Source organism: Cyprinodon variegatus, unplaced genomic scaffold (assembly GCF_000732505.1).
Source record: "Cyprinodon variegatus isolate N-32 unplaced genomic scaffold, C_variegatus-1.0 Scaffold79, whole genome shotgun sequence".
In the NCBI taxonomy this organism is placed as follows: domain Eukaryota; kingdom Metazoa; phylum Chordata; class Actinopteri; order Cyprinodontiformes; family Cyprinodontidae; genus Cyprinodon; species Cyprinodon variegatus.
Window position 1 is genome coordinate 289,264 of NW_015150532.1, and position 10,578 is coordinate 299,841.

The window sequence follows — 10,578 nt, forward strand, 5'->3', positions numbered from 1 at the left end:
GCACAGCAAGGATGCATGCCAGCTGAGAGCCGGAGAGAAATGGAACATGATATTAGGAAGGAGAGACTGTGAGCGGACAGAAGCACTGCAAACCTGACAAAGGAAGGCTAAAAAAAACAAAAACAGTGAAATGTACCTTTGAGGAGTGGAGCAAAGAGGGAACAGAGAAGACAGGAACAGTGGGTAAGAAGCTGCTGAGAGAGACCTGACTTACTCTTGATTAACACTGTTGGCTGGGGAGGGCGGGGGGGCGGCTCCTCTGCAAGAATAAAATAGTCTCAAAAAAGAAACAAAGATAGGGAAATGGTAGCAAGAGAATAAAAAAAAAAACAAGGGTTTAGAAGAATTGTGAGGGTTTTTTTTAGGTCAGAGGAAACCTTGCAAAGAAAATATTAGGAATGCTGAAACGTCTCAATTTAATCCTAAAAGCTTTGGTTTTAAAAGGGCAAACTGCTCATTTTGGGAGGAAATTCAAAGATTTCATATGATGGGAGAATACAAAGAGCGTTTTAAATGATTAATGATTTTTAAACTGCCCTCATTAATCCCCAAATTAGCGAACAGAGCCCACCTGTGTGTAGTTTGATAAAAGTATGAATGCAGCTGTTTTATGAAGAGAATAGAGAGAGAAAGCTGTGGACGGAGTTTAATGCTGGGATAGGATAGAACACTGCAGGGGGATTGTTGAACATTAACAAAAACATCTGAAAGTAGAAAGACTGAAGCCCAACCAAATCCTATGAAGCGCAGCCATCCACCTTAACCAGGGTTCTAAAAACCAAATATTCCAAAGAGCCATTTTTCACCTTAGTACAACTAAAAATTTAGAGTAAAAATTTACAAATTTTTTTATAAATATCTATTAAAGGAAATGTATTGTTGGATTAAAAAAATAACTACTGTCATTCATTTTTATTTTTAGGTTTTTAAATAAAAAAGTAAAATAAAACTTTGTAAAATGAGGTTGAACATTTTCAGTCTTATCCTCATTTGGAGAGATCATTCCATTAAAAATGAAAAAAAATGCATAACTATACAAAAAAATAAAAATAAATTTATACTCTATCCAAAGTGCCATTTCCCCTTAATACAACTAAAGATTTAGAGTGGCAAACATGCAACAATTACATTTTTTTTTATAAATATCTATTAAAGCTACAGTGTGTAATTTTCAGCGACATCTAGCGTCCAGACTGCAGACCGCAGCAACATGAACATCTCCCCCCCACCGCTTCTCCCCCCCAACAGTACGGCGAGCGTTACGGGACAAAATGTCTTCCACGACGTCCGCATCACCTACCTTCTCAAGTGACGAGGTTTGTTTACATAGATAATTTTAATACTGCCATCTATTGTTCAGTACCGTCTCAGTTCATCTCTCTCAACTTGCGTAGTTACTTTCGAGCGTAATGGGAGATCTCGCAATCGCTAGTTTGTTGGCTCTGCGCTGCCGTAGCGCAAAGATGTCTGCCTCCATGGCTGTCAGACCCGCTCCTATGTAATTATAAATAACAAATTCTAAGGCAACGCAAATATTAAGGTTAAGAGGCTGAGCTCGTAGATGATGATAACATAGTTATGTATTACATTTCTGACTGTATATCCCTGTAATTATTACACACTGTAGCTTTAAAGGAAATTGTTGGTTTAAAAAAAAACTACTGTATTTCATTTTTAGTTTTAGTTTGTTTTTTTATGTAAAATAAAACTTTGCAAAATGAGGCTGAACATTTAAAGGCATAACTATACAAAAAACAAATCAGTTTATACTTTATCCAAAGAGCCATTTCCAACTCCAGACCTCAACTGACAGTTTAAGCAGAGAGAACAGTCAGAGAAGCAGTCTCTGGGTCTATGGTAACAATGGAGGAGATCCAGAGACCACATCATAGCATACCAAAGATACATCATGCCATGTGACATCATGTCCTCTAAGAAATATGGTAGTTAAACCATCATGCTTTTCTTTGGGAGGGAAGCTGGCTGAGTTGATGGGAATTCCCTCCAAGAACTGCAGCAGGACATAAATCTTAAAAATCTAGACTAAGAATAAATGGAAGCTATTTAAATTAAATCATAATTAAGTCTTGAAGCAGCCCAGTCAAAGAGTAAACCTAGTTTTAATTTTTTTTTTCTAATCCATTAGTGCACACCCTAGTTTCCATATTTTAATTCACAATTTGGATGACTTGTCAAATAAAATCAGTAATAAAATAACTTAAGCTTTATTGCTTTTATTTAGTAAATTGTTATAAAAGGTTGTGAATACTTTATGGCAGGGATCTTCAACATTTTCCAGGCTAAGGACCCCCAAACTAATGGCGAGATGGAGCAGGGACCCCCCCCCCAATTATATATGTTGTATGAAATTATGTTATATCAAACTGGTCCTATAGTCACTCTATTACAGATTGAGTAATGTAACAAAAGTAATTTCACCCTGGGATTATTAAAGTATTTCTTATTCTGATTCCTGGTTGATGGGACAGGTGTTGTGAATGAAACGGTGCCCAGCTTGAAAGATCTCCTGTGTGTCGCTGAATGAGTGCATTGATTACTAAAGACATCTTCTGCCTCTATTTATATGTTTACTACAGTGTGTTGAATTCGTGTTAATGTGGATTTAAAGACGTTACAATTAGTGGACAAATTTGCAGGGGGGAAGGTCAAAGACCTCCGATTTATGGCCATGTTTGCGGTAAACCAAACAGTTCTCAAAGAACAAAATCCTATTTTTTCCTACTCGTCTAAATCCTTCAGCGTGGCAAAAGAATGTGACCCAAACCCACTTTTAGTTGGTCCGGGCAGCTGAGTGGGCCGAGCAGCACTGAGGTCCAATCCCAGGACGTCAGGAGGATCCATGGGATTCCCAAGGTATAAGCTGAAAGAGACAGCCAGAAAGAGTCATTAAGTGCAGAATCTGTTTCAATCACCAGATGGATGTTTTTCTTATATCACAGCAGCGCCATCTGCTGGACAGAAATGATCATTTCAGAGAATAGGGCTTTTGGAAGTTTGACATAATAAAAGGCTGTTTCTTACTCATCAATCCTATCAGGGAAGCCCCAGCAGCGCTGAGGGTTTGTGTCTCCATGACCTGTGTGGATGAAGCTGTTCTTCAGAGGTCTGCTGATGTCATGCGCTGACAACCCCGCGACGGACGTCACCACGTTCCTAGGGAACTGCCCCACCTTAAGGGTACGCTTGTTCTGTCCTCGCCACCAGTAGTTCTCAGCCCTGAAGCATACAAACATGTGAGGAAACTACCAACTAGTCAGGAATCATAAAGACCAGTTTGCCAACTAAACACTGCAGAGTCATCCTCACCCACCTCCCCTCTATGATGGTGATGACATCATTGACTTTGATGTGAAGTTTGTCAAGTTCATCAAAGTCCTGTAGAGCGCACATGTCAGTGGGCATGGTCTGAAAGAGACATACAGAAAGATGCCTTTACAAACTCACTTAGGAAAAGCTGCCCTTAACCACCACTAGATGGAGCTCATGATTCACTTGAGCAAATGGGAATTTTGTCTCTATATTTAAAAGGTGTTGGGATTAGCATCAAGTAAACATTTACTAGATGAAAACTCAGCCTCCTCAGAAGGACAGAAGTGCACCCACAGTGGGTGTGGCATCCTACCTCAAGTAGGAACTCCCGCAGGGTGACAAAAGTGGGTCTGTCTCCTGGTTTCTGAGCCCAGCACTGCAGCATAACATTATAGATGTCCTGTGGACAGTCTTCTGGCTTCTGAAGCCTTTCGCCTTCTTTATCAATTTTATGGAGAATCTTTTTTTTTTAATCAACATAAAAAAACAAGACAACAGAAAATATGAGTTGTTTAAGTTTAAAAAACATTTCAAAAGAGCTTGTCTGGTTTATTATCCAAGTTCGTACCTGGCTGCCATTAAGGCCCAGCCACGGCTCCTGGCCATGCGTGAACATCTCCCAAAGAGTGACTCCAAACATCCATGCATCTGTAGCGTGAGAGAACGTTCTGGTCTTCAGACTCTCTGGAGCACACCTGAAACGGGATAGGGGTCAAACCACAACACTGAATGCAAAACCGGTCACATTTATTCAACACTGTGGAGAGTGTCAAAAACTAATTAATTATACTCTGATCCAATCACAGCTGCACAATCCCTGCATAGACAAATCTAGAAAATGTACTCTTCGAATTAAATGCATTTTTGAAGTGGAGAAATACGTGTCAATCAAATCACCGGTGGCACAATTACTGGTTCCCAGAAAAGAAATAAAACAAAAGAATTTTGAATGGGTTATTTTGATAATTTATCAGTTTCTAAGAACCTCTGCCTAGACATGGCACGACACTTTCCTGAACTTTAAATATGGCAAAACATGCCGTTTGTTTTTGATTTTGTCAACCCCGCTGGTAAAGGACCCATATCTAATCTGCCGATGAGGACAGAAAACAAGATGTGAAAGAAGGTAAGAAATCCCTAAGGATTATCAAAACACCTTCTGTTTCCTACAATAACAAATGTAATTTGAAAAACTCTACTAAATATAAAAGATGATACTAGGATTGAGTGTTTAGGGTTTTATTGATTTACAAAGGATGGAACATGACCTTATGTGGAAGGTTAAGTAGGGTGGGTGATCTATGATGCTGTGGGCTTGTTTCTGCCCTGGTTAAGTGCATGGCGTTGTGTCCTGAACTATGAAAAATCACTTTTTTTCTTTAAAAAGGTAAAATGGGAGATTATGGGATCATTCAACAGGATGATGATGATGATCTACAGCTTATGGTTAAATCAATACAGTACTGGCTCACCAGAGATAAAATCTTCTTTTAAAGCCATGTACAGTACAGCTTAACAGGTTTAGTATCAATTGTTACTCATTTAAGAACACTTCATTCATATTTATTACAACTACAAAAAACTTATATTCAAGTTTTTTAATTTGGATAAATAAGGCCTTAATATATATAAGCAGCAATTAAAAAATGTAAAAAATATTTTCACAGTCTGAGGAAACTAAAGATTAATAAATAACTCCCCTCCCTGTGAAACTTTTGCTTAACAGTTCTTTCAAAGCTGTTGCTGCTGGACCACATTTTCTCCTTCGGCTAAACTTTCAATAAATATGGTATAACCTTTGAACATTATAGTCATTTTGTAAGATTCTAAATTGTAGGGATTTTATTTATCTTTACACCATATTTATCAAAACTAACAAACAATTTGATTGACAGATGACTGTTGATATATGATTGGCCGAATTTAGATGTTCAAGCTGACATAGAACTAACTGGCCTGCATAAAATAACGAGGGGAAAAAAACACAGATTTTAAGACAGGATTTTTTTTTTTTAAATAGAAATTTTCCAACTTTGGGACAATATCATCTGATAAAGAGTGCATTTATATGCATATTTAAGCCAGAATGATTTGACATTTATATATGACTTCCCTACAAATTTAAGATACACCTTCGCTGCTATGAGAGATTTATCAGAGAAATGTTTTTAGGAGCCTAAAGGTAGTGTAATATCTATAAATTATACGCAAACATAAGATGAAACGTTAAGGGTTTATGTCGTTCACCTACCACGCAAAGGGAACCTTGCGATGCTCCTGCATGACGTAGTGCTCATCGTTGTTAGGCAGCGCCCTCATCAGGCCAAAGTCCCCGATTTTCACTTTGTTAGCTGCAGCGAGCAGGATGTTCCTGAGCAAACAGAGAAAAGTGACTGATTACAGTTTAGGCTGGGTTAAAGAAAAAAAAGTACCAGTTATTAGATTAAAAGCTTTAGAAACTCATGAGTTATTTTCGTTACCTCCTAATTATCCCTAAACGTTTTTGTTAACTTACCTCGCAGCCAGGTCCCTGTGGATGAACCGTCTCTGCTCCAGGTAAGCCATGCCGCTCGCTACCTGAATAGCATACTGACACAGAGTGTGAATCAGCACCGGGCCTTTTGGATGAACACATCGCAGACGATCCAGCAGAGAACCCAAAGGAGCCAGCTCAGTCACCTGCACACCGAACAGAGAAACAAAGCAGCAGATTACAAAAACTGATCTTATGTTACTGTATGAAGTATTGATGTCAGCTTGAGTTTGTGTCCACTACCATCTTCATTGGATGTGTGAGAACCACACCGTAGAGACGGATGAGGTTCTGGTGGTCCAGGGAGTGCATGGCGTTGACCTCGCAGATGAAATCCTCCAGAGCATCAGGCTGACTGAGGACATCCGTCTTTAGACATTTTACAGCCACGTTAAGCTGAAAGGTCAGAGATATTCCCAAACACAGACTTACTCCCATTCCTCAGTGTAAAAAAAATAAATAAATAACAGCCCTCATAAATAAAGGAGTGAAGGTCTTCTCACCGCTTTCCCTGTAGGCGTCAGCCACTCCCCTCTCTTCACAACGCCAAATGAGCCATCCCCAAGCTTCTCAAAGAGCGTCAGGTCCTTCTCCGGGATGAGGCAGGTCAGGGCCTGCTGCTGCCCGTTGAGCGGACCGCCGCTGACTTCCGACTGATTGTCCAGCACCACGTCGCTCAGACAGAGGGGAGGCGTGAGGGACAGTTTGCGGAACGAAGAGGCCAGCTGGCCCTGCTGAGGGAATTCTCCGTCTGGTCGCTTCCCACTGAACACCTGGAATCAAGAAGAACGAGGCGCTATAGTTTATTAAATCCTAGTTGGATACAACTTCAAAGTGCAAAGGAACCATTTAAACAGTGAGCTGGCTGTTAGTCAGATGTTAGGAGGTTATAAAACACTTCAAAACTTGGGCCAGTGAACCAGTGGGCCGGTCGGTATGTCAATTTCGGGGCGTGACAAAAAAACAGGCCAGAAACAAATAAGGCAACAGCCCCGGGTTTACATCAACTCAGGGCTTCCTTTGGATTCGCCCGTTTTATGGTGTAAGTTTAGAATTGTGAGATTTGCAGAGAAAGGAGGCGTTGATGGGGTTTGAACTTCTCTGTGCGTCCATTTCAACCACTGAACTATCGTTATTCATCTATGACAAGGTAAACTCGGTTTTGTATTCTATGACCTCTTTAAAATTTGTCAAGCAACAATTTTGAGGGAATCGCAGACATCAGGTGTTTTCTGCAATGTTCAGGAAATGACTTCTGCACCTGTTAACAGGTTTATCGGCTCACTGTTAATAAGCAAGACACTTTAATTTTTCTGAGACCTTTTTTTTTTTTTAGACAATTTCTTATTTTACACAAAAACTCAAAATGAATATTTTATTTCACTAAATTTTGTTATTTTTTTTAATTATCACTTTTTCAGCTTTATGTTCTTTGAATTACTAGTGTTCACTGGATGGGGCCGCCTTTTACAGCTGCTTTTGTGTCTCTGCTTCTGTCTCCTTGAACCCCAGTCAGCCTCAGCAGATGGCCGCTCACACTGAGCCTGGTTCTGCTGGAGGTTTCTTCCTGTTAAAAGGGAGTTTTTCCTCTCCACTGTCGCTACAAGCATGCTTAGTGTGAGGGATTGTATTTGAGTCAATGAGTCGATGCAATCAACTGGTTTTCCTTAGATAGAAAACTTTGTACCAATTTGACTGTATGATCTGGTTGAACTGTAAAGTGCCTTGAGATGACGTGTTGTGAATTTGGCGCTATACAAGTAAACTAAATTGAATTGAAATTCTCATTTTCTTTAATGGATAGGTATGTAAACTTTCAAGCTCAACTATAAGTGAAGTGTTTAATGGGATCCAGCCTGTCTTTACTTGTCTATAGTACGAGAGTTAGGGAGATTTGGAGAGTTGCTTTCCTGTAGCTGCAGCCATCTTCTTTAAAATTCTGACCAGCGTCCCTCTATCCCATGAAGAAAAGCATTCCTCCCATAATGATGCTCCCACCATGTTTATAAGTGGGGGTAATGTTTTCATTTTTAACTATGAAACACATTCTCTAGGTGAACAAAAAACATCGAAAGTCTCATCTGACCAGAGTAACCGTCTCCACATTTCTGTCGTTTAACCAAATCAGGCTTTTTATGACTTTCTGTCTCCTTCTGCCCCCAGGAATGACTGATATTGACTTTATAAGAATATTTTGTGGCAGTATAGCAATAATAAAAAAGTGGCATTAAAAACAAACTCTTCATTACTTCTTTGCAGTTTTTCTAAGATAACTTTATGGCTGTAACTGCATACCACAACATTTATATAAATACTACAAATACTGGTACTACTTTTGAACATACAAATATCAAAAAGGCTTCTTCGGGACACCAACTACACAAAGTATAATCTCTCTCATTAAACATCTCAGTGATTGCTATGATCATATTCTCTGAGTTTGTCAATTCCTCAATAAAAAAAAAGAGAAATATTCTGACAATTCACCCAAACTCCCATAGTTACAAACAAACTCTTCCGTTCAAGCAAGTCTCTTCCCCTGTTCTCAGGCATTTTAAGCCGAGCAGACAATTAGATCTTGATAGTTGAGTCACATTTTAATTTATTATTGGATAACAAATTGAACAATAGTTAATGTGAGCTTAGATCATTATTTCATAACCAAACCCTACTTGAAACTTCTGTAGTTCTTTTTCCTGCTGTGTTGTTTATGAAGCACCACTCATGTTCCATAACATAGATGGAGGCAAAGGATTTTTTCTCTATTTTTAGGGTTTTGGATGAACACACATGCAAACCAAACTTCACTGTGTGTTTTTTTCTGGAAAAACATCCTTAAAAGCCATGAAAACAGTCTCCAAAAATACAACAATATTTGTCATTCTTTTGGTGTTCACAAAATGTTAAAAAAAGCGCTCAGTGAGGAGGAGTACTTATGAGTAACTCCCACAGCACAAATGACATGGAAATGATCGTAGAACATCTTATATGACGTCATTATAATCATATGAATCAAGTGTCACAACTTGAACAGACCCACTGTAGCCATTGGTTACATTTTCAGCAATACCAGACATGACATAATGCAGCAGACCTTTATAAAAACAACACCACCCTGTGGTCACGGTGTGGTCAGTCGGTTTCAAATAAGAGACTGGGCATTCATAAGATTCTGACTGTGGCAGGGCAGCACACACACACACACACACACACACCCCTACTCGTTCTGCTATACGTAATGTGGCCCATGTGTTGACTCCCATTGATTTTCAGTCATTTTCAACCCTCTCTATGCCCTAACCCTAAAATTAACCCTAAACCTAACCATTACCAATGCATACCTTACCCTAAACCTAACCCTAACCAATCGACACTTTAGCCCTAAACCTAACCATTAGCTAAATAGCATGTGAGAACCGGCAAAATGTCCTCACTTTGCAACAACTGATCCTTAATTTGATGGTGAAATTGGAAAAATGGTCCTCACTCTGAGGGTTAGACAGGTACACACACACACACACTCAGACAGCATGCTGAGGAAGCAGATGACTCTGTGTGGATGGTGCCAGGAGCGGAAACAGACAGGTGTAATTATAGACCCTGTGACTAGACTGCCAACAAGCACTCCTATTTGTTTACCACGGTTTTCCTGGAGGACTTAAGTTAGCTTGGTGACTTTCAGAGTCTGTCTTTTTAGATATTACCTTCACCTTAATTTAAATAAGTCATATCAGGCCATTCTCGTTCTGATAGTTCTGAATGTGTGTATACTTGCGTCTATAAAAATGGATGTTTGTGTTTCACATTCAAAGCATAGCACAGAGCAGACAGTCAAATCAAATATATATTTGTGTTTAATGAGGCGATTCTCATTCCTCACCTTGCTCATCCAGGTTTTCCGCTTGGCTTTCCTCCTTTTTACAGCCTCCCACAGACGTCTTTGGCCTGGATCAATAATAAATGGAGCACAGCGATAATCAGTGAGAGGGTAAATAGATCACTTAATAATTCAACCAACACTGAATAACTTAACATAAATGAGCAGAATTAACAAAAAGTTAAGCAAAGGTTAAAAGAGTACGAGAGGCAGCGAAGATGGCAGAGAAAAGGAGTCGATGTTAAAAGGTTTGTGAGCGATGAGCTAAAGAAGAAAGAGAGATGCAAGTCCACATGAGAAATGAAGTGGGTTTAATTAGTCTGGAGTCTGTGTAGAGAGGCCCCTGAGGGCTTCAGTAAGTGGATTTAGAACATGGTTGCTGTGATCTCTTTCACAGAAGCACAGCCGCAGACGGACGCTTCGGCACTTCACAATCTCCTCCTATTGTGTCACATTATCAACCGTGGCTTAGAAAATAAAATTTAGGATGATGGTGATAGAAGAATGGGCTCTTATTAGAATGAGCCATTACTCAACACAAGTGGAAGACTTTGATATAAAACAAAAAAATATGAATAAATTCACACCACCGAAGCTGGTTGGTGATTTAGGATTTTGGTTGGACAAGATGCACAATGAACTTGGGTTGACATGATACCAAAATTTAAACTCTATATCAATACCCAGGAACTATTCTAATTCAATCAGATTTAAAACTGACAAAAAATGCAATGCATACAGTATAAAAACTATTAACATTAAAAACTTTCTTCCTAAATCCCTTTCTTCTTAACTATTAGCAGAGATGGGAAGTAACGAAGTACAAATACTGTACTTC

At 39.2% G+C, this 10,578-nt stretch overlaps 1 protein-coding gene across 1 annotated transcript in view; it reads right to left on the reverse strand.

Moving 5' to 3' along the window:
* Positions 1-10,578, reverse strand: part of tnk2 (tyrosine kinase, non-receptor, 2) — a 37,871-nt gene that overhangs the window by 19,357 nt on the left and 7,936 nt on the right. The window contains exons 3-13 of the mRNA XM_015373020.1: positions 9,744-9,808; positions 6,367-6,636; positions 6,107-6,259; positions 5,846-6,009; positions 5,582-5,701; positions 3,899-4,025; positions 3,644-3,790; positions 3,332-3,426; positions 3,043-3,237; positions 2,790-2,881; positions 215-259 (exon numbers count right to left, since the gene is read on the reverse strand). Of these exons, the coding sequence (XP_015228506.1) occupies positions 215-259; positions 2,790-2,881; positions 3,043-3,237; positions 3,332-3,426; positions 3,644-3,790; positions 3,899-4,025; positions 5,582-5,701; positions 5,846-6,009; positions 6,107-6,259; positions 6,367-6,636; positions 9,744-9,808 (1,473 nt within the window). The remainder of the gene's footprint in view (positions 1-214; positions 260-2,789; positions 2,882-3,042; positions 3,238-3,331; positions 3,427-3,643; positions 3,791-3,898; positions 4,026-5,581; positions 5,702-5,845; positions 6,010-6,106; positions 6,260-6,366; positions 6,637-9,743; positions 9,809-10,578) is intronic.